Genomic DNA, 24,644 nt, shown 5'->3' with positions numbered 1-24,644 from the left:
GTTCATGAAGCCTGTCGCTCTACTCCTCTCCAGCACGACTTTCCTTGTGCTCACTTGCCGAAGTAGGGGCGCAGCTGCCTCTCCCTTCTCACCGGAGGCTTGGTGTGGAAGGGAACACAAACTATGCTAGCAGATGGGGCAAGTAGATGGGCCCTCCAAACAAAGTAGTCTGTCCTAAACAGACCCAGCACTCTACACTGACTTTCACAGTGGCCCCAGGCCACTTTCCACATCCTACTATAATCCTCTATACCAATAATCTCCTGGGATTATGAAGCCATTCTGTTACAATCCCTAACGGGTACAAATGGGAAATCAACTTGCTTCCATACATGCTGGCTCTAACACGCAGATCTAATAAGTGCCACAGTGAGGGAAGGCACACATGCCCAGCAATCCTGCCCTCATCACTCTGCAGGGCTAACGATACTCTCATCATCATCCTAGGTGTTCCACATGTGCCTGCTGTTGTGGATTTGACTGGAAGGAAGAGGAGCATGGGCAAAGAGGAGAGAACCAAGGAAACTAATGATGAACCCTGGAATTCCCCTCAGAGACGCGAAGATGCTGTGCAATGATTCTCTAACTACATAAGGAAAGAAGGTAACAAATTAAAGATAGGGAGGGAATGAAGGAAGAGAGATGAAAGAAGGGTCCCACGTGTCAGAGGGACCATTTGGAAGTGGGGTTTCTGGAGGAAAAGCAAAGGGGACTTCCTCTTTGTAGGAAAAACAGGCTCTCTGGTCACCTTATCTTAGGATCAGAGAAATGTATCTTTGCAAAGAAGAAACGCAGGCAAAGACCAATGAAAGCATGCCAAGAAGGGGCACTAAACAGCAGCCATTTCCTTCCTGCTCCCTTGGGAGCATTTCCAAACCCTTCAAAATGATGAGCAGCAACAAGGACTTTACAAGCATCGGGGGGGGGGGGGTTACAGTTTTGGCATCTACAGAACCATTGGGGTGTGTTATTCTCTATGACCTTAAAAGAAAAGCCTCTTCAGTCTATAAGGTCAGTGGGCATGAGATAAAGTTGAAACCCACAAAAGCACCATACCTTTGCCAATCTCTCAACCAGAGTATTTACTTAGGAAGCTACATGAGAATATGGGAAACAAAAGAAGGAAGGTGCAATTCTGATTTCACTTTTCCAGTCCTCTGATCTGAAGGTTCTGAGGTGGGACTACCCTCAGTGGTAGTCAGGCTAGGTTTGCTCTGTTGAACACGGGCACCAGTCCTTAAATAGCCATGCCTTGGGGTCAGGCCCCAGGATAGCAAAGCCTCTCTTTCATGCTTAAACTTGCATTCCAGAGATAACCAGCTGCTGATCCTAACTGCAGAGAGAGAGAGAAAGAGAGCACAGAAGGAGACGTTTTTCTCTATCACACTGTTTTATCTCTCTAGCCCAGACTGGCTTCACAAGAGAGTAAGTGGTATCCACAGCTACGGTAACGTATTTGCTGGGTAATTAAATTCAATATACTGTTTGGTCAGATTTGCTCTCCTCGTGAAGAAGTCTGAGAAGACTAAGCAAATATGACTCAAATGTCCCAACCCCCTCTGCCTCTCTGTAGCCCAGAATGTGAAGCCCAGCCGGGGATGGCTGTAGCTTGGACCACGTGCCTGCCTGTAGATTGAGCCCTTGCCCAAAGATGGGCAGCAGCTCAGAGCCGGCAACGGGCCATTTGCTGCAGCATCCAAAGAGAAAACAGACTCAGCATCTCAAGCAAATGAGACCCAGCACTTCCTGTGTGAGCTTTCCATTTCCTCAGCCAAACAAAAGCCAAAAGGGAGTGAGAGAGGGAGGAGGGATGAAGGGACACATGCTGCGTGAGAGAGCTAACAGACCTGTGGCCCAGGATATGGGTAAACAGGGGCTGTGTGAATCCTATCTAAGAGACCTGTGGTTGTGAGGTGAGGTGACCCAGGGAAGGCCCAGGCTCCAGGGACAGATGGTCTGCCTCCCCACCCTGAGAGTAAGGAAGGGACACTCAGTGACCCTTGTGCATGCTCAGAAGCAGTGGCTTAGATACTTGGAGAACTGAGTCCTTTCTTGGCATTTTCTTTCCAAAACTGCAAACTGCCTAGTCCTCATTATAGATTAATAGCCTGAAAAGTTTGAGGCTGTAGATGTTAACTCTTTGGGGATCACTGCTGAGAAACAGCTGTCCCCTAGCCAGCAGATCCATCAGTTCCTTTGTGTGGCCCCAGCTGCACAGCTTGGAGCTCCAAGGCTTCAGCCTGGAGTGCATTTTGGAAACCTAGGAGGGCCCACAGATAGGATGCAGAGAACTGTCTGATGCTGTGAGTGCCGCCCACACCATTACAGAGCCAGAGGTGGGGAGGGCATGGGGAGACTGAGATTAGTAACAGTCCAGGGGTGCATTTTGAGGCAAGGACAGGGAAAAAATTTAGAAAGAAAAGGGGAAGAATCAGACTACACAGTCCACACAGAAACTGCTGCCCAGAAGTCTCTGTTTTAGCCTTCCCTCTGGAGGTCACCCATGAGTCTAGGAGACTCACATGGCTGGTCCCCAAGCCAGACAAGCTCCCCTCCCTACTCCCCAAAAGTGCCCTCCAAGTAGCCAGGGTCTCCATAATCTATCCTCCAGCATTACTTCTCTCCAGAGAAGAACACTGGAGATGCTTGTTCTGAAACACACATAAATGCATAACACAGAGCATGAAGGAGCTTTGGGTACACAACACCAGCCGAAGACCACACTCAGAGAATGTGCGGTAGGGGAAGAAAAGGAAGAGGGAAACGAGAAATGGCCGGGGGGGCGGGGTGGGCAGGGGTGAAACAGAGAAAGACAGACACTAAGGAAGAGTAGAGATAAGAAAGAGAGGTCCAGCACTGTGGGAGGCCGAGGCAGGCAGACTGCTTTAGCCCAGGAGATCAAGGCCAACTTGGGCAACATGACAAAGCCCCATCTCTATTTAAAAAATACAAAAAGTTAGCCGGGTTGGTGGTGCATGCCTGTAGTCCCAGCTACTTGGGAGACTGAGGTAGGAGAATCACCTGAGCCCAGGAGGTCGAGGCTGCAGTGAGCTGTGATCATGCCACTGCAGTCCAGCCTGGGTGACAGAGCGAGACCCTGGGAAAAGAAGGTAGGAAGGCAGGAAGGCAGGGAAGAAGGAAAAAGAAAGAAAGAACAAAGAAGGGAGGGAGTGAGGGAAAAATTAAAGTGAGCATGAGGGAGAGATGAACAGTCAACAGGGCTGAACAGAGATGGAGCCTACACGCACATAAATGAAGACAGAATTGTACAAACATGAACACACATAGTGACACTAACACAAAGAAGGTGACACATGGAACATGGACAGAGATTGAAGTCAGCAAGCTTTTTCTGTAATGAGCTAGACTGTAAATATTCTAGGCCGTGTGAACCATATAGCCTGTGGCAACTACTCAACTCTGCTCTGTAATGTGAAATCAGCCATAGACACAGTGTAAACAAGTAAGCATGGTTATATTCCAATCAACTTTATGGACACTAAAATCTGACTTTTATATAATTTTCATGAGTCATGAAATAGTACTCGTTTGATTTTTTGTTTAACCATTTAAAAATGTAAACCATTATTAGCTTGTGGGCCATGGTATGCTGATCCCTGATACCGGCACGCGCGCGCGCGCGCGCGACAGACAGACAGACAGACAGACAGGTAGGTAAAAGGCAAGGCAGGCAGACACAGGAAGACCCACACACACAGAAATCCCCCCTCTAACAGAGAGATCCAGACTGGCACACAGAGACATAGTTATACACAAACATGGACATGAACACAGACATTCAGGAACATATACTCACAGACACAGACATCGACATGAATGGGACCAAAGCAGACACAGACTGACATGGACCCAGAATCAGCACAGACACAGACAGATATATTGGTCGGACATGGTGGCTCACGCCTGTAATCCCAGCACTTCTGGAGGCTGAGGCGGGTGGATCACTGGAGGGCAGGAGTTTTGAGACCAGCCTGACCAACATGGTGAAACCCCATCTCTACTAAACATAAAAAAATTAACCAGGCCTGGTGGCTCATACCTGTGATCCCAGCTACTTGGGAGGCTGAGGTGGGAGAATCACTTGAACCCAGGAGGCAGAGGCTGCAGTGAGCCAAGATCATGCCACTGCACTTGAACCTGGGCAACAGAGCAAGACTCTGTCTGAAAAAACAAACAAACAAAAAGGGCCAGACGTGGTGGCTCACACCTGTAATCCCAGCACTTTGGGAGGCTGAGGTGGGTAGATCACCTGAGGTCAGGAGTTCAAGATCAGCCTGGCCAACATGGTGAAACCTCGTCTCTACTAAAAATACAAAATTAGCTGGGTGTGGTGGCACATGCCTGTAGTCCCAGCTACTTGGGAGGCTGAGGCAGGAGAATTGCTTGAACATGGAAGGCCAAGGATGCAGTGAACTGAGGTCGCGCCATTATACTCCAGCCCGGACAACAAGAGCAAAACTCTCTCTCAAAAAAAAAAAGAAAAAAAAAAAAGGCTGGGTACGGTGGTTCACGCCTGTAATCCCAGCACTTTGGGAGGCCGAGGCGGGTGGATTGCCTGAGGTCAGGAGTTTGAGACCAGCTTGGCCCATGTGGTGAAACCCCATCTCTATTAAAAATACAAAAATTAGCCAGGTGTGGTGGCAGGTGCCTGTAATCCCAGCTACTCGGGAGGCTGAGGTAGGAGAATAGCTTGAACCCAGGAGACGGAGGTTGCAGTAAGCCAAGATTGTACCACTGCACTCCAGCCTGGGAGACAGAGCGGGACTCCGTCTCAAAAAAAAAGAAAGACAGCTACAGATGTGGACACAATGACATGGTGGAAACACAGACATACACTGAAAGAAACCTACGTGGGGACACATGAACCCCATACAGAGACATATATACTCAAGGATATACAGACACAAACAGGTATAGACACAAATACAGACACAGATACGGACATCCCACAAGAACACATACAGATAACACACATGGCCACAGGTGGATGGATGCACATGGACACATAAACACAGACAGACATGGACAGGCCCCCAGAGGCAGACACACAGAACTTTGTGCTCAGACACAGACACTAAGACACACGCAGACTTACAGACACACAGACAAATGGACCTAGACAAGCACAGAGTCGGACACAACCCAGACACAGATATAGACAAAGATAAAAGAAGTAACCATACGGGGTTGCACAACACTCTGTAAATGTAATTTATGTCACCGAACTTAGAAATGGTTAAGAAGGCAAATGTTATATCTATCTCCACAATTAAAAAAAAAAAAAAAAAAGGCATACAAACACATAAACTGATCTACGTAAATACACCCAGGGAGACACATAGACTCCAACACCTGCCCCCTGCCCCCAGTACACAAATGCTCTGAGAGATGCCAGACTGACACACAGAGACAGCGGGCGAGGGCAGGGACATGGTTAGAAGACGGGATGAGAGCAGGGGCATGGTGAGAAGACGGGGGGCGAGGGCAGGGGCATGGTGAGCAGGGGCATGGTGAGAAGACGGGGGGCGAGGGCAGGGGCATGGTGAGAAGACGGAGATGAGGGCAGGGGCATGGTGAGAAGATGGGACAAGGGCAGGGGCATGGTGAGAAGACGGGGATGAGGGCAGGGGCATGGTGAGAAGATGGGGATGAGGGCAGGGGCATGGGAGAAGAGGGGGCGAGGGCAGGGGCATGGTGAGAAGACGGGGGGAGGGCAGGGGCATGGTGAGAAGACAGGGGGCGAGGGGAGGGGCATAGTGAGAAGACAGGGCATGAGTGAATGGAAGAGAGATGTGCATGCACTCAGCCTCCCCACACGCTGCCATGCCAGGAGACAAAGTACAGAAGACAGCACAAGCAGCAGTGAGAGAGCCTTAAAGATGCAGAGAAGGCCGGGCACGGTGGGTCATGCCTGTCATCCCAGCACTTTGGGAGGCCAAGGCAGGTGGATATCCCGAGCTCAAGAGTTTAAGACCAGCCTGGGCAACATGGCGAAACCCCGTCTCTACCAAAAAATACAAAAAATGAGCCAGGCGTGGTGGTGTGCACCTGTGGTCCCAGCTACTCAGGAGGCCGAGGCAGGAGAATCACATGAGCTGGGAGGTGGACGTTGCAGTGAGCTGAGATCACGCCACTGCACTCCAGCCTGGGGGAGCTGAGATCGTGCCACTGCACTCCAGCCTGGGTGACAAAGTGAGACCCTGTCTCAAAGAAAAAAAAAAAAAAAAGCAAGATGCACAGAAAAACTAATAAGAGAAGAAACAAAGTCTCACACACACATATCCACTCCACACAAATCCAGACTCCAGAGGCAGCTGCAGAGATGGTGAGTATGCACAATATGGAGTGAGGATGAGGGAGTGACAGCAAGAACAAGTAACAAAATGGAGAGTGAGAGGAAAAAGAGAGTGTGAGAGGAGAGGGAAGAGGCCTGGAGAACAGGAAAAAATAACCTAAAACATCAGAGGACAGGGAAGGTATTCAAAAAAAGTTCAAATAAGAAACAGAGAAGCAAGCAGGCTGTGGGCAGAAAGAAACAGAGCAGGATTTGAAGAGGGGAGTTGTAGGAACACGGGCAGGCCCAAGCCAGTGGTGCTGAAGCAATGGGCAGGTCAACTCACTGCGAGGGCAGATCCAGGGATGTGGGAGGAGGATTCCAGGTGTCCGGGTAGCCGAGCATCCAATCTGACCAGACTTTGACACTGGGGAGCAGCTCCTTCAGGTCCGGGACAAAGGAAGACACCTTGATGTCGTCTTGGTCATCCTGGTCCTCAGGAGAGGACAGCTGAGCTGCAGAGGCAAAGGGTGAGAACTGGGCCTATGTCTGCTATAGCCCCCGATTGAGGCCTGGGGTGCTGGGATGACAGCAAGCTCTTAGGGAAGGGAGACCAAGTCCACAGGAAAGATGGGCCCAGAAGTGAGGACAAGCGCCAGCACCTAAGAGGATTCTGAAAAGTAGGACAAAGAGAGAACCAGTGTACTGGGTCTGCCCCTGGACACAACTGCTTCTGCTTCACCTGTGGCTTGGCTGAAGCCTCTACTCTGGCCTCTAGCCCACCCTTCCAGCCTTCCTTCAGCACGGTACCAAGATGGCACCAGAGTACTTGCCAAAACTGCATGACCTGAATTTAATCATAAGGAAACACCAGAAAAACCCAAACTGTGGGACACTGTACAAATGATTTATATTCTTCAAAAATGACAAGGACATGTTGGACAAAGAAAGAAAGAAAAACCATCCCAAATTAAAGGACACTAAAGAGACACGATGATATCTAAATGCAACGTGTGCTCCTGCACTGGATCCCAGAGCAGAAAAAAACTTTTTTTTTCCCCTTGCTATAAAGAAATTAGGGCAACTGGCACAAACTAAATAAGGTCTATGAATGCAATAATAGTATTTTATCAATGTTGACTTCCGATTTTGATAATTGTTATTAAGAGAATATCCTTATTATTAGGAATATAGAGTCAAGTATTTGGGGGTAAAGGGCCAGCAACTCCGTAAACTTAAAAATCAGATAGTTCAGAAGAAAAATAATAACCTTAAATATGTGTGTATGGAAAGACGAACGTAAGCCCATATGGTAAAATGTTAACTGGGGAATCTGGGTGAAGGGTATATAAGAGTTCTCTGCACTATTCTGGCTACTGTTCTGTAAACCTGAAGTTCTTTCAAAATAAAAAGTTGCCTTTCTGTCCCTAAAAAAAAAAAAAAAAAAAAGGCAGCCTCCAAAGCTGGAGGCATTCACAAAGCTGGTGTGGCATGGGGTGACAGTGGGGTCTCATTAAGTCACTAATATTGATCTAGGAGCTGAAAAGAAAGGTGTAACCTTCAGCCCTACCTTCTACTGCTACAACAATCAGGCTTAGACTTCTAAGGGCAGCCTTCAAGGATATGGGATACTGTCTCAACCTAAGGGCTAAAAATAGCACCTGCTCTATCTGGTCCAGTGAGTCTCCCATGATGGCTGGTCCACAGCGGTTACAGAACTCACCAGGTACCACACAAAGAGAAACACAGAGATAATGGGGAAAACACAACATCAATTATGGAAACTAACTTTTCTGGTTTTCCTGAAGATGCAGGAACATGCAGCAGCTCATAGGTACAGTGAAAATCCTAACTACTAAAGGAGAAAAGAGAGAGGAAAGAGTTCTACAAAAAGGAGAAGAGGGCCTTAGAGGCAATCAGACTGTAAAAGGGAAGAGGACTAGTTAGGCAGGCAAAAGGAAGAGGGGCATGTAGGTAAGAGGAAGCATGGAGACTACAGGGAGAAGACACCGAGAAAGCAGCATGGCATGTGAGGTCTGGACAAGGCAAGGCAACTGGAAAGCCCACCAGGCTGGGGACTCCTCCTGCTTACCTTTGGCGGACTCCTTAAGTAAGTAGGTGCAGCGCCGGACCAGTAGAGAAAACATGGCCAAGCCCAGAGCTGCGGCTTGTTCCTGGATCACAGAGCGGCACTCCTCCGAGAAGCAGTCTGAGGAGAGGCGAATGAAACTCTCAGCACCCCAGGCGGACAAGATGCACATCACTGGCCATGTTACCGAGCTTCCTTTTCCTCACTGAAGACTAGGGCTAGTAATATTCCCCCTCTCAGAGTGGTCATAAGGCCAAGTACAAATGCGTGTGAAACACTTACCACGAGGTCTGGCATATGGATATGTGTTCAATAAGACGATAAGGGTCACCTCTGTCAATTCTACATCACTTCCCCAGGAACAGTTACCTCAAGAAAGGCAGTTTGAGCTGGAGCTGCATGGTCTCTGCCTTTAGCTGTCTACTGATAATGTAAAGTGATCGTAACAAGAACTCACATTTAATTAACTCAGTCTCTCTAGTGTATAACTAACAGAAGCACAGTCATGAATTAAGATTGGAAAAATACACATTTAAAAATTATCTTCTGTCTACTGCCATATCACCCTGAACGCGCCCGATCTCGTCTAAAAATGATCTTCTTGAATCACCAACCTTTAGTCCCATCCTTACCTCCTCCATGTCCCTCCTCCTAAGAAAACACACATGACACAAATAACCTACTTTCATGGAATGAGTTAATTTTATGCAGAACAGTGCTTGGCACATAATAAGCACTTAATCAGTGCTGGCTTTTGTTTTCACGAATTCCTTCCCCTAGCGCTAAAAAATAAATCTGGCTCCCAATCCCAGTACCCTCTTTCCATTACTTTTTCAGCCTGGCTAACTAACTTCCTTCTGGCTCCAGGTCACCGAAAGGAGCCATCTTTTTGGTGGGCAGAATTATTCTTTGGTGGGAGCTATGTGACATACTCCCAAAAGCCTGCCTGTACCTACTCTTCATCAGTGGCCTTCCCTGAAAGCCACGTCATCTGAACTCCAGAGGAGCTGGTGACACACAGAAGGCAGCAGTCCACCACAGCCTCCGAGAAGGAGACACCACATACCCACAGGAGACAGAATCAGGGGCCAGGCTCACTAGCTCTGGCAGCAGCTAATCTGTTAATTCCCTGTCTAATACAGGAGAACTCTCAGAATCTCCAAGTGTTAAAAGGATAATCAGCTAAATGTCTGATCTCTGTCCCTGCCTGTATTTTAACCTCAATAGCCAAGGGGAGCCCTCTCATCAGCTCACCAGTCTTGTCAATGGGGCCCCATTGAAGTTGTTACTCCGGGAGACATTACCCAACCACAGTGATTCCTTACCATCTCTGCCCCAGGAGCAAGTATGATTGGAGTACACAAAGCCAGCCCCAACCCACTTCTGAAAGTACTGGGCGTTAAGAAGGAGCAAGCTGCTGCTCAGAAGGACCCAACAAACGAATAGCATCCAGGGTAGTAATTCTTTGATTGTGGCTTTCCCACCAACCTTCCAGATGCCCACCGGTCCCAGATGTCACCCTCTGACTTTCCAGCTCAACTGTGGCAGGCAGTTAAGGAAGTGGTAACAATCCATGTGATTAGAATAGACCAGTCTCATTCCTGTCCTGTTAAGGCCCTAAACCTCCGTTACAAAGAAAACCAGCATGCAAGAGCCAAGAAGAGGGGAGGATGGAAAGCACGAAAGGGGAAGACATGTAAGTTGTCAAGAAAAGTTACCAACTTCTCCCCTTCACCCTCCCCGTAGGCAGCAGCACTGTCAGTACCGCCCAGCTCAGTCCAGGCCATTGCCACGCCCAGACAACATCCTGCCTCTAACTAGCAACAGAGCCGGGAAGAAGGGAGTAAGTCCAGAAAAGAGGGAGTTGGGAGACGACAAGTGGAGGCCACATCCTGGTAGCTGACACTCTGAGTAAACATTAGTGTCCCTCATCAACTGAGCAGAAGTTATCTGCACTCAGAAGGCTACAAGGGATGGAGGGGGGTGTCCTGGCTCCAAGAGACTGGCATTTTGTGAAGCACGGGCTACAATAAGACACTCTCGTGAGCCTGGACAGCGATAACACAGGGGAGGTTTCTTTCACCGAGCCTAGTTCTGTATTTATGACAAATGGCAATCTCAAGCTAGACTGTCTCTCAGAGTTCAAGGGGGGGGGGGGTGGCTGCGGCTCAGAGGGAGAATGGCTGCTTATGGACAACGGGATCTGCAGTCTTCGTGGACTCCAGGTTGGCTCCTTTTCTAGAGGCTCCTGCAATAAGGTCTGGAGACCAGGCAAGGCAGCAACAGCTGGAGTTTCTCTGGTGTAGATCTAAAAGTGCTCAGCCACCTCCCAGGCAGCAGCTAGAAGGCAGCTTCATGACTGCTCTGTCCTTGGTGACGGTTATGTCACCTCGACTCCCCATCCCCTAACCCCCTCCTGAAGAAAGGCTTGAAATAACACTGGCAGCTTATGTGTTTGGTCCATCTGACGCGGAGTATTAAGCAGTAACTGTTCTGCCGTAATCAAGCAGGTGGAGATTTTACGAACGATCGAGGGGGTCAGCATGTCTGAGTGTTGGTCAGGCCTCTGACTGGCCATGTTACCTAGAGCACCTCCTGGAAGGCCTGTCCTTCTCCATGGCTCAGTGGTACCACAAGCACATACTGAGCATGTAGAATGTTCCAGACTCTGTACTAGGTATGATAGAGCACACAGCTACAAATAAAACATGGTCTCTGCAACCTTAGGACTTTTCAATAGGGTAAAGAAAATTGTTATTTATCCAAGTAACCATGGCAACTTGGATCCAGTGCCTCAAGCGAGACATGCACTAAGTGCACAGCAACTTCATGGGCTGCTCTTGGCCTCACGTAGGCTTCCACAGGCTAGAAACCGTAAGACACCACTCCCTGAAAGCATTCACCGTTATACAAGTGGGTAGGAAAACAGCATCTAGATTCCCAGAGTCCACCCACTTTGGGGCTAGACCTAGGAAACTGGCCCTAGTCTGATGAATGCCCATATATATCCCTAGTGTTGGGCTGGGCCAAGCCAACAAGTCATGTGGGGTGGGGGAGGAAAAGGCATTGTTTGCCTTGGTATTCGCCTGGGTTCCTCTGGCTTTGTGTCCGGTAGCAGGAGCATGACAGGAGCTGAGGAACTCATTAACACTGTGAAACAGCCTTTCCCCTTCTTTCCAAAAGCAGAGACTCACTTAAGGGTTTCGGGTAAGGCTTTTGGCTAAGGAAGTCAGACGGAAATATTTCTTCCTAAGAAAGTCACCTGAGGTCCGAGCTTGGTTCTGCTCCTTCCCACATGTGGGCAGGTGACCACAGCTCCTATTATTCCTATGGCCAAATACCTGCTTGGACAGAAATATTCTTCTTGCTCCTATGTAACAGGGAGACTTTCTCATTTTTCTGAGAATATATTCATGGAAAACATAAACCAACTGTCGTCAAAGTTGCATGAAATCAGGAAATGGAGCGGCCGGGAGAAGGCTGCCATGTGGCCGGATGTTATGTATTTCTAATTAGTGCTATACATCTTTCAACAGCAAGTGTCCTTCTGCTGGGAAACACAACACACTGCCCTTGTTATTGTAACTGTCAGAGAAGTGCTTAAACAGATAATCTCCAGGAAAAGTGATAAACACGTCCCCTCTCCCACCAGTATGTGTGACGGTGCTGCCAAAGCAAAGCTGTGCATGACAGCTCCAGGATGGCAAAGCATCCTCCTGCAGGAAATGGGAGTGAGGCAGGAGGGGCGGAGAGGGAAGAGCAGGGGATGGGAGGCAGGCCCACCTGCCTGGGCCCTCTAAGCCGAGCCGAGGGATGGTGGTTCAGAACCACTGCTTCTGATCAATTCCAGTGTTTTCATCAGGGAGAGATTTGAAGGAAACCAGTACCAGTGGGATGGAGTTTGGTTGGTCACAGAAAAATCTGGCAGCGATGGAACTATCACAGTTCCCTTGGTGCACACAGCCAGTTTCCTGGCAAGAGCATAAGAAGAGTAATGAAGAGAAGACACAGGATAGATGACACATAAGTCTAATGCTCTGATAGCAGCAGAAGGGATTCTGAGGGCACTGGGGTCCATGAGCCATTCTAGCACAGAGAACCAACTATCTGCCTGGCTGCTTCACTAAGAGCTGGAGAAAAATACAGGCAAGACCACTTATTCACCAATTCCCTCCCCACTGTCTCCTCCCAAAGAAAGGAAATGAATGGTCAGTCACCTCCAAACTACCACCACCTGGAGGCAATTTGTTGGCCCTTATCTTTCCGACATAAGGCTGCTTTTCTCATGAGTCAGTTACCAGTCAGACACAAGGCTGGCACAGTTCCTAAGCAGCCCACCAAAACCTCCTTGTCTACAGGAAGTGGGCAGTGAGAGCATCTTTTAACTGCTGCTGCTTGAGCCACAGAGTTCCCTGTGGCAGCTGCTAGCTGAAGAGGAGGTAGAGGAAGCAGTCGCTGTATAGGAACCAGACAAAAACAAAATCTCAGAGCAAAAGCAGAGATGTCTTTTCATCATTTCATTCCCTGAGGAGCAGAACGAATGAGTCAGCAGAATCAGGCACTAATACACCCAAGCAAATTATTCATGCACAATGGCAACACAGAGGCTGACTGAGTGTAAAGCAAGTCCTAACACTTCCCTAAACTGATACAGCCAAGTGACATGGTGTGAATATCTGTCCCCACCCAAATCTCATGTCACTTGTAATCCCCAATGCTGGAGATGGGGCCTGGTGGGAGGTGTCTGGATGGTGGGGTGGATCCCTCAGGGCTTGGGTGCTGTCTTTGTGGTAGTGGCTGAATTCTCGCGAGAGCTGGTCCTTGAAAAGTAGGTGGCACTGCCCCACTCTTTGCTCCTGCTTTCGCCATGTAAAGTGCCTGCTCCCCTTTCGCCTTGTGCCATGATTGTAGCCCTCCTTAAGCCTCCCTAGAAGCCTAAATGCTTCCTGTACAACCTGCAGAACCATAAGCCAATGAAATCTCTTTACTTTATAAATTATACAGTCTTAGGTATTTGTCTATAGCAATGCAAGAACAGCCTAATGCACGAAGACAAGACAGAAGGTGGAAGGTAATTTCCTCCCTAGGAGCCCTCGCTGTCAGTGTTCCCTTTGGATTTTCTTCCAAAGCTCTTCTGAAAGTAGGGAGATATGGGGGCAAAGGAAATCCCAATCTTCTCCCATTAATTCCAAAAACACCTGAGTGCCCAATTGTGGAGGATATAAAGGAAAGTAGGATCCTGTCTGCGAAAAGAAGGTAATCTAATAAGGAAGACAGGAAGAATACATACATACTCAAGTAACTATAATTCAACACAATGTACTACATATCATAAGGAAGATGGAAGTAAGATGTTTCTGTCACCAGAGGGAAAGGAAATCATTTCAGCTAGCATGTAACAGAAGGTTTCATGGAAGAGACCTTTATTTTTGAGACAGATTCTCACTCTGTCACCCAGACTGGAGTGCAATGGTATAATCGTGGCTCACTGCAACCTCTGCCTCCTGGGTTCAAGCAGTTCTCCCACCTCAGCCTCCCAAGTAGCTGGAATTACAGGCATGCACAGTTTCACCATGTTGGCCAGGCTGGTCTCGAACTCTTGGCCTCAAGTGATCCACCTGCCTCGGTCTCCCAAAGTGCTGGGATTACAGGCATGAGCCACCATGCTCGGCCAGGAGAGACCATTTCTAAGGTGGGCTGGAAGAGACAAACGATGATGGAGTTGGTGGATGCAGGGGGGACCACATGTACTACTTGAGGCATGCAAGTACTGTGTGTGCTGTGCTCTGCCTGCAACCACAAAGTATAGGGCCTGCAATGCCAGAACAGGGAACATGAACTTGACTCAACAGTGACGGAGCACTCACTCAAGGTTCTTAAATGAAGCAATGAGTGAATATTTTATAAAGATTAATCTAACTAAAGCATTTAGGACTAATTAGGGTAGCCGGAAAAAGGTAACAATGAGGGAGACTAGCTGGGAAGCTAAAAGAGCACAAACTTGTTTGAAGCAAGCGAAATTACATGTAAAGCACTTCATAAAGTTTATAATGCCAAGTAAGGGTGACATTTTTCTTATAATAGAGGTAGAAGAGGGAATGAAAAGGAGTGCATAGATATGAAAATTACTGCAGAAAGAAAATCAAAAGAGGCCAGGCATGGTGGCTCACGCCTGTAATCCCAGCACTTTGGGATGCTGAGGCGGGAGGACTGCTTGAGAGCCCAGTAGTTCAAGACCAGCCTGGGCAACAGAGTAAGACTCTGTCTCTACCAAAAGAAAAAAAAAAAAAAGAAAGAAAAATCAAAAGAGGCTGGAGATAATGCTGTTGAGGGGGTATGCAGGGGTGAAGACTGCTGGAGCAGGTCAGACTCTCATGTGTATTCTTGGCAGGTTCCAGAGGATCCTGAAAACTGAAGAAGAGTAACAACTCACCAAACAAGATCCAAGAAAGGGGGAAGAAACTCAGGACTGCAAAACACCTGGAGGGAGAGAGGTATGTGTCGAGGAGTCCCCAGGCTCCCTCCCTCTTGGCTCTGGGCCAAGTCCTGTCTTTCCAGAACAAAGACACTTCAGGGGGTCAGAAATACTTGAGGAAGACCTAGCAAGAAAGAGGAGGCCTGGGAAGTCTGAACTGGCGCTCCCTGTGGAAGCCATTAGATATTCGGCACTTCATTTGTTTCCAATTCTTGTATGAGTACAGCTCCAGGCTGTGGGGTGAGAGGCTCCTCTCTGACGTAATCAGGAAGCAGCTGCAAAATTAAGGAATCCCTCATGACATCATAAAAAGGGTCGATGGTTTACTGGGGAAAGTATAAAAATTAATTACATATTCCCACATGACACCCTTTCCCTAAATCTGTACACACCCTCTCCCACCTCCACACATTCTCTCATCAACAACATCCAGAAGCCACCTCAATGGACAGGGTATAAAAGGGCAAACAAAACCCAGAGAAGGTTCTTTGATGCACTCACACTGTCTGCCCACCTATTTGGAACTTAACAAGCAATACCTTGTCCTGGAATTGTTATTCATAGAGTAGGTTTCCTCAACAGAATTATAAGCTCCTTGAGGGCAAGAGCTATGTCAAGACTTCACATCCTTGGGAATCAGCACCATAGAGAGGTTCAGGAAACATTTGCTGCTCATAATAGTAGGCACACTTGCCTCTCTCACTTGTGGATCTAACCATGAATGATTCCACTGTGGCCAGACACAATAACTAAGACATTTTGAGGCTGGGCGCGGTGGCTCACGCTTGTAATCCCAGCACTTTGGGAGGCTGAGGCAGGCGGATCACGAGGTCAGGAGATCGAGACCACGGTGAAACCCTGTCTCTACTAAAAAAAAAAAAAAAAAAATTAGCCAGGCGTGGTGGCGGGCGCCTGTAGTCCCAGCTACTCGGAGAGGCTGAGGCAGGAGAATGGCGTGAACCCAGGAGGCGGAGCTTGCAGTGAGCCGAGATCGCGCCACTGCACTCCAGCCTGGGCGACAGAGCGAGACTCTGTCTCAAAAAAAAAAAAAAAAAGACATTTTGAGACCTATGTTAGGCAAAGAATATTTATATATATGATCTCTACAAAAGGATTGCCTAAGTATTATTCTCCTTTTTGACATCTGAGGAAACAGGCTCAGAGAGGCTAAATGACCTGCACAATAACACAAGGCTAGAAAGTGCCAGAGCCGGGATCTGAATCCAGTTCTGTCTGCTCTCATGCCCACATCGTTTGCATATCTCATTTTCACATGCCTGTGACTCAAGCTTCACACTCCCACTGCTCCTCTCTCCTTTGCTATGACCATGAAAAGCTCAGACTACTCCAACCACAGTGCTGCACAAAGAGCTCAGAGATGATGACTGTGTTAAAGCCAAAATGAAAAACATGCCATAATTTACAATAGTGACAAAGAAAATGAAATGCTCAGGTATAAGTCTAACAGAACGTACGGAAACGCTATGCTAAAAATCTGAAAATGCTGATGAAAATCAAAGAGAAAGCCAGGCACGGTGGCTCACGTCTGTAAACCCAGTACTTCAGGAAGTGGAAGCTGAACGTGACCTGAGGTCAGGAGTTCGAGACCAGCCTGGCCAACATGGTGAAATCCTGTCTCTACTAAAAATACAAAAATTAGCCAGGCGTGGTGGCGTGTGCCTGTAATCCCAGCTACTCGGGAGGCTGAGGCAGGAGCAGGGGAATTGCTTGAACCCAGGAGGCGGAGGTTGCAGTGAGCCGAGATTGCGTCATTGCGCTTCAGCCTGGGTGACAGACTCTGTCTCAAAAAACAAAACTCAGAAAATAAAAGACAACCTAAAAACTGGGGAGATTTACCATGTTCATGAACTGAACAACTCAGCATTGTAGAGATGTCAGTTAATTGTTTAATGCAATTGCTATCAAAATCTTAGGAAGCTTTTATGAAGACAATAGATCTATAGGTTTAACGCAATAGCTATGAAAATCTTAGCAATGTTTCACGTAGATAAAGACAAGCTTATTCTAAAGCTTATCTGGAAAAGCAAAGGATGTAGAACATTTCAAACAATTTTGAAAAAGAATACAGTGGGAGAAACTGTTCTCCCTGATGTTAAGTTAATGAAGAAAGGGGCTGGGCATGGTGGTTCATGCCTATAATCTCAGCAATCTGGGAGACCAAGGCAGGACTGCTTGAGATCAGGAGTTTGAGACTAACGTAAATAACATAGCAAGACCCCAACCTCTTCTAAAATAAAATTAAAAGGAGGAATAGCTTTTCAACAAATGGTACTGAAGCAATTAGACATCTGCATGCAAAAAAACAAAGCAACAAAACTTTGACCTAACTTTCACACTTATACAAAGATTATCTCATAATAGATCAAAGACATATATAAAACATAGGACCATAAAACTCTTAGAAAAAAATGGAAGAAAATCTTCAGGACCTAGGACTAAGAGTTCTAAGACTTAATGCCAAAAGTACAATCTATAAAAGGAAAAACTGATACACTGGATTTCATAAAAATTAAAAACTTTTGCACTGCAAAAGACCCTGTAAGAAGATGAAAAGGCAAATGACAGGCTAGGAAAATCTATTTGCAAACCACATATCTGCCAAAGAACTAGTAACCAGATTATATATAAAACTCTTAAAACCTGGCCAGGCGCGGTGGCTCATGCCTATAATTCCAGCATGTTGGGAGGCCAAGGTGGGAGAATTGCTTGAGCCCAGGAGTCTGAGACCAGCCCTGGCAACGTAGCAAGACTGTGTCTCTAAAAAAAAAAATTTTAATTAGCTGGATGTGGGAACATTCGCCTGTAGTCCCAGCTACTTGGGAGGCAGAAATGGGAGGATCACTTGAGCCTGGGAGGTCAAGGCTGCAGTGACCCGTGACAGTGCTGCTGCACTCCAGCCTGGGTGACACAGACCCTGTCTCAAAAAAACAACACATAAAGAAAAATAAACACAAACCAAAAAACAAAACAACCTCTCAAAACTTAACAGTAAGAAAACAACAATACATTTAGAAAATGGGCGAAAAAAACAGGTATTTCATCAAAGAGGATATACAAATAGAAAATAAGCACAAGCAAAGATGTTCAATATAATTAGCCATTAGGGAAATGGAAAATAAAACTACAATGAGATCTCATTACATATCTATCAGAATGGCTAAAATAAAAAACAGTACCACCACCAAATATTGGTAAGGATGCTGGGAAATCGGATCACATGTACATTGCTGATGGAATGTAAAATGGTATAGCTGCTCTGGAAAATAGTTTGGCAGTTTCTTCTAAAACTAAAAATGCACTTATGATATGATCCAGCAACTGAACTCTGGGGCTTTATCCTGAAGAAATGAAAACTTACGTTTGGAAAAAAACCGGTATGTAAATGTTCATAGCAGCTTTATTCATAATGGCCCCAAACTAGAAACAACCCAAATGTCTTTCCACAGGTGAATGGTTAAACAACTGTGAAATATCCGTACCAGGGAATACAGGGAATATTACTCAGCAATAAAAAGGAATGAACAACTGATACGTGCAGTGAGCTGGATAGACTCCAGGAAATTATGCTTAGTGAAAAGCCAGCTTCAAAAGGTTATATACTGTACAATCCCATCTATATAATATTCTTGAAATAATATATTTATAGAGATGGAAAACAGATTAGTGGTTTCCAGGGGTTAGGACTGGGGGCTGAAAGGGGGTAGGGATGGTTCTAAAGCATAGAGCAGGAAGGAGCTTTGAGTGTTGGGGAAGTTCTGCATCTTGATTATGGTAATAGTTACATGAAGCTACACGTGTAATAAAATTGCACAGAACCACATACACACACAAGTGCAAGATAACTTGTGAAATCTGATTAAAGTCAGTGGATACCAATGTCAATTTCACGATGCTGATATATACTAAAGCTATGCAAGACACGAAAAATGGGGAAGGAGGGGTGAAGAGTGCATAAGACCTCTTTACATTTTTAAAACAACTTCCTGTGAATCTATAATTATTTCAAAATAAAAAGCTTTAAACAAGTAAACACAACAAAAAAAGTAAACCCAAATAAAACCGAAAAAGATCTGACACAATATTCCAGAAAGTTTTACACAGAAAAGGGTTACTCAGTCACTTGGGGGGATACTTTCCCAATTGACAGTAGCTGATTACCCTGTCCAGATGCTGGAGCCCCTTGTTCTCATCTTCTGCTGCCTGGCCCGAGCTGGTGGAGATGCCCAGTTGTGGCTCCTCACCAGGCTTAAACAAGAAACTGTCAGGGGCAACCAAAAGGAAAATAAAAAAAATAAATAAATAAAAAAAGAAGGAAAAGTTCATTGAAGACAGAACTTCTGTCTAAAGAATAAGGAGTATAGCAAGAGAACTTCATCATCAAGGCTATGAATCACTGGATCAGTAAATTCCACGGCAAGCAGCACAAAGTGAAGGTGATGAGAAAGCGAAGAAAGATGACAAATGAATTGCAGAAACTGAGTGAGCAGTTTAAAAATGTTCTTGCTTCTCAAAAATAAGGTACACATCTCAAACAATGGTATGCACATTCTTCAAGAAAGGGCAGTCAGAGGAAAAAGCGGCTTCAAACACGAGTCTGAGTACTGTTTTCTTCATAAAGGAAACTATTTAGGCGTTTTCGGTGTTGCTTTGATCATCAATCAGATGGATACTAAGGTATTTATTTTTGGCCAGGCACGGTGGCTCATGCTTATAATCCCAGCACTTTGGGAGGCTGAGGTGGGAGCATCACTTGAGCCCAGGAATTCAAGACCAGCCTAGGCAATACAGTGTGAGACCCAGGAGGTTGAGGCTGCAGTACTGTGGAGTGATCACGTCACTGCACTCCAACCCTGGGTGACAGACCAAGACCCTGTCTCAAAAAAAAATAAAAAATAAAAATAAAAATAAATAAATAAATAAAAATAAAAAGATTTAATTTTGATTTTTTTAAAAAAATATTTTTGTAGGCCAGGCACAGTGGCTCACACCTGTAATCCCAGCACTTTGAGAGGCTGAGGCAGATGATCAGTTGACGCCAGGAATTCGAGACCAGCCTGGCCAATGTGGCGAAACCCCATCTCTACAAAAAATACAAAAATTAGCCAGGTGTGGTGGCGTGTGCCTGTAGTCCCAGCTACTCGGGAGGCTGAGGCAGGAGGATCACCTGAACCCGGGAGGCGGGGCTGCAGTGAACTGAGACTGCACCACCGCACTCCAGTTTGGGTGAGAGAAGACAATTCTGTCTCAAAAAAAAAAAGTGTTTGTTTTGTTTGTTTGTTTGTTTTGAGATGGAGTCTCACTCTGTCACCTAGGCTGGAGTGTAGTGGTGCAATATTAGCTCACTGTAACCTCTGTATCCTGGGTTCAAGCGATTCTCCTGCCTCAGTCTCCCGAGTAGCTGGAATTACAAGTGCCCAACACCACACCCAGCTACTTTTTGTATTTTTAGTAGAGACGGGTTTCGCTATGTTGGCTAGGCTGCTCTTGAACTCCTGACCTCAAGTGATCCACCCACCTCGACCTCCCAAACTGTTGGGATTACAGGCGTGAGCCACCATGCCCACACAAAAAAAACTTTTCGTCTTTTTTTAAGTGTCAGAAGTAAATGGATTTTATTTTAGGTAAACTTTGCTGAAAAGTGGAGACTAAAAGGGATTCAATCTGCATATACCTTTTTTAAAAATGTGAATTTAAGCCTTGTATTCCTTATATATATATTTTTTATTATACTCTAAGTTCTAGGGTACATGTGCACAACGTGCAGGTTTGTTACATATGTATACATGTGCCATGCTGGTGTGCTGCACCCATCAACTCGTCATTTACACTGGGTATATCTCCTAATGCTATCCCTCCCCTTCCCCCAACCCCACGACAGAAAAAAAAAAAACTTTTTGTAGAGACAGGGTCTTGTTTTGTTGCCCAAGCTGGTCTCAAACTCCTGGCCTCAAGTGATCCTCCTGTCTCAGCCTCCCAAAATGCAAGAATTAGAGGCATGAGCCACTGCACCTAGCCCGAGATATATACAAACAGACACACATACACACAATTTAATTTAATTTAATTTATTTACTTCTTAATGAATGAGACAGGCTATCGCTCTGTTGCCCAGGGTGGAGTGCAGTGGAGCAATCATAGCTCACTGTAGCCTCAACTTTCCAGGTTCAAGCAATCCTCCCACCTCGGCCTCCCAACCTCCTGGTCTCAAATTCCTGAGCTCAAGTGATCCTCTGGCCTTGGACTCCCAAAGTGCTGGGATTACAGGTGTGAACCCCACACCCGGCCCAATATTTATTTTTTAATTGGCAGCATCAACTGCAATACTCTGATAAATAGCCCCTTTGCCAATGTATCTGTAATTACAAATCAAACATTTTCTAAAAAGTAGGTGATTTCATCAGAATCAAACATGTTTGCTTTTCAGATGACAAAATGAAAAGGAAAGCTACAGAAAATTATCTCACTGGGAGAAAATAATTGTAAAAGATACATCTAACAAAGGACTCAGAACTGAGGTATATAAAGAACTCTTTCAACTCAGCAAAATTAACAAAAAATTGGGCAAAGAAGATATATGGATGGCAAGTAGGTACGTGAAAAGATGCTCAACATTACTAATCATTAGGGAAATGCAGATCAAAATCACACATACAACTCCATACCCAACAGCGTGTCAGTAATAAAAAAGATGGACAAACAATAACAAGCATTGGAGACGATGTCAAGTAACTGAAATTCTCACACTGCTTTAAGAATGTTAAATGAGACCAGGCACGGTGACTCACGCCTGTAATCCCAGCACTTTAGAAGGCTGAGGTGGGTGGATGGCTTGAGGTCAGGAGTTCGAGACCGGCCTGATCAACATGGTGAAACCCCATCTCTATTAAAAATACAAAAAATATTGGGCGTGGTGACAGGCACTGTAATCCCAGCTATGTGGGAGGCTAAAGCAGGAGAATAGCTTGAACCTGGGAGTTGGAGGTTGTAGTGAGCCGAGATCACACCACTGCACTCCAGCCTGGGTGACAAAGTGAGACTTGATTTAAAAAAAAAAAAAAGTTAAATGATACAACCACTTTGGCAGTATCTTAAAAAGTTAAACACCAGGCTGGGTGTGGTGGCTCATGGCTGTGATCTCAGCACTTTGGGAGGCCAAGGTGGGTGGATCACTTGAGGCCAGGAGTTCGAGACCAGCCTGGCCAACATGGTGAAACCCCATCTCTACTAAAAATACAAAAATCAGCTGGGCATGGTGGCAGGTGCCTGTAATCCCAGCTACTTGGGAGGCTGATTCAGGAGAATCACTTGAACCCAGAAGGTGGAGGTTGCAGTGAGCTGAGATCATGCTGCTGCACTCTAGCCGGGGCAACAGAGTGAGACTCCATCTCAAAGGGAAAAAAAAGTTAAATACCAAATGACCCAGCTATATCACTCACAGGTATCTACTTCCCAAAAATGAAAGCATACATGCACGCAAAGAATATTCATATCAGTTTTACTCATGAAGGTTAAAAACTGGAGGAGAAAACACCAAATATCCATCAACAAGTGAATGGATAAATAAATAGTCCTCACAGTCCACACAGTGAGGACTATTCAACATTAAAAAGGAACAAACTACTTAATCGTTTGAATGTCAAAAACAGGCTCACACCTGTAATCCTAGCAGGATTGACTTTGGGAAGCCAAGAGGGGAGGATCACATGAGCCCAGGAGTTTGAGACCAGCCTGAGCAACATAGTGAGACCCTACCTCTAGCAGAAAAAAATAAAAAATTAGTCTTCGTGGTGGCAGGTGCCTATAGTCTCAGCTACTTAGGAGGCTAAGGCAGGAAGATCACTTGAGCCCAGAAGTTCAAGGCTACAGTGAACTAAGATCATACCACTGCTTTCCAGCCTGGGTGACAGAGCAAGACTGTGTCTGAAAAAGGAAAAAAAAGAAATAGAGTAATGACATTTAGAAACACATTGGTGTGATCCTTCACTTGGACTCTTAAGAGTTCATAACTAGAGGCTAACTTGATAAAGAAAAGTAGACATCCACTGAGTACCCAGTAGGTAAAAAAAAACCTGGGACAAGGTGTTTTGCATATTTTATCTAACACTCAGAAAACCCCTGAGAATTGGCACTGATAACCTGCTTTATGAACAGAGAAACTCAACCTCAGAGAGGGTAAGTAAACTTTCCTTATCAAGGTCACACAGCTGGCAAGTGGCTGAGTAGGGAATTCCAACCCTCCACCAGGTTGATTCCAAACCTCTGTACAGCATTACGACACAACTGCTACCTTCTGACGGTGAGAAAATGATCTCCAGAAGTGCTAGGCCCCCTCCAGAGGACAGCCTGGCTTTCCCTTCTTCTTTATATAGGACTCTAGGGCCAAGAAATGTCCTGGGGGGCTCTATCAATACATCTTGGCAAGACAGACAGCAAACCATCTACTCTCTACAAGAAAAAATGAAAACACTTCTAAATGAGTGCTTAACTTTTTCCAGGAAATACCCATGCAGTTTTAGAAATGGTACTCCAATAGATTTCCTGGAAAATAAATAAATAAGTTGCCAGTCAAAACACACTTTGGCCATTTCCACCTTAGCTGTGTCTCTGGATTGATATTTTTGTCACTTACAGGTTACTGTCTGAGCCCAGAGTTATTCAATACACGTCCCCTCTTGGGCAGGCAGAGCTGCTGCCAGTAGAACAGCATGTTGGCACTGGACGAGTCCCTTGGTAATGGGGCCCAGGAGAACAAGGGCCTGCCATTCCAGCATCTCATTTGGAAGAGTTACAACCAGATCTTGTAGGACAGAGTTTCTGCTTCTACACTGCTCGCCAGACGTTTTGGGAAGCTTGCCTCTCTCCCAGTATTTGAGGAAAAGCAAAGGAAGAGTATAAAAGCATGGTAGGTCTTTAATTAAACAAAACAGGTAGTCCCTATGGAATCCCATACAGCAGATATGAGGTGTCTTGTGTCAAAAGTTATTTAAGGTTGTGGAGAAGTGATATGAAAGAGGCTTCCTAAGAGGCATACCCATTAGCCAATCTAGAAGGAAGTTTCCCTGTAACAGTGAGGAGGAAGAAATATAGCTACATCACTTTTAATAAAGCAAGGAGAGATTTGGCTGCTGATTCAGACACACACCTTGAAACCCACCTCTGCTGGCGTGAAACTTCAGGAGCACTTTGAGCCAGAAGCAAAAATTAGGGAGGGATAATGCCTGCAGACACCCTGATTCAGAGAAACTCCATTGACAGGGCAGGCAGAGGGGCAGGGAAGTGTTCTGCTTCCATTTTCACAAATTAACTCAATTTCTTTTCATTCTGTGGCTTCCTAAACGATTTTCTTTAAGAGATGGGGTCTTGCTCTGTTGCCCAGGCTGGAGTTCAGTGGCATGGTCATAGTCCACCGCAGCCTTGACCTCCCGGGCTCAAGCGATCCTCCCGCCTCAGCCTCTGAAGTAACTGGGACCACAGGCATGTGTCACCATGCCCAGCTAAGGATTTTAAAAAGTCTGACAGCGTTTGTAAACAATGCCAAAAATAAAATAATTCCAAGATAGGTGAGACAGAAAGGTACCTAGAATAAAAAGGACCTCTTGGAGGCCTTCTGAGAAGTTAGCTTTTTCAGGAAGCTTCCAGAATGTAAAAATTACAGTCATCAAACAAATTTGAGGGGTCAGTACTGAAAAATAAGACCAATGATAAGCAATGATTTTTTGGTGGATACCTTGTGAATATCCAAATCTGCACATTCATTTGACTCT

The 24,644-nt window shown here is 45.9% G+C and overlaps 1 protein-coding gene and 1 long non-coding RNA gene across 5 annotated transcripts in view; one reads left to right on the top strand and one right to left on the bottom strand.

The window, feature by feature from the left end:
- SMG6 (SMG6 nonsense mediated mRNA decay factor) overlaps positions 1 to 24,644 on the bottom strand; it is a 243,351-nt gene that overhangs the window by 120,040 nt on the left and 98,667 nt on the right. For all 4 annotated transcript variants that reach the window (XM_058430964.1, XM_032138116.2, XM_032138117.2 and 1 more), the window contains 2 exons: positions 8,388 to 8,504; positions 6,642 to 6,810 (listed from right to left, as the gene is read on the bottom strand). In XM_058430964.1, coding sequence (XP_058286947.1) covers positions 6,642 to 6,810; positions 8,388 to 8,504 — 286 coding nt within the window. The remainder of the gene's footprint in view (positions 1 to 6,641; positions 6,811 to 8,387; positions 8,505 to 24,644) is intronic.
- Positions 469 to 21,441, top strand: LOC131381904 (uncharacterized). Its single transcript, XR_009210943.1, has 4 exons — positions 469 to 603; positions 1,311 to 1,425; positions 14,776 to 14,878; positions 21,305 to 21,441. It is a non-coding gene; the product is annotated as an uncharacterized LOC131381904 (long non-coding RNA).

This window comes from Hylobates moloch, unplaced genomic scaffold (assembly GCF_009828535.3).
Source record: "Hylobates moloch isolate HMO894 unplaced genomic scaffold, HMol_V3 SCAFFOLD_19, whole genome shotgun sequence".
In the NCBI taxonomy this organism is placed as follows: Eukaryota; Metazoa; Chordata; class Mammalia; order Primates; family Hylobatidae; genus Hylobates; species Hylobates moloch.
This window is presented reverse-complemented; position numbering and strand designations above follow the sequence as displayed.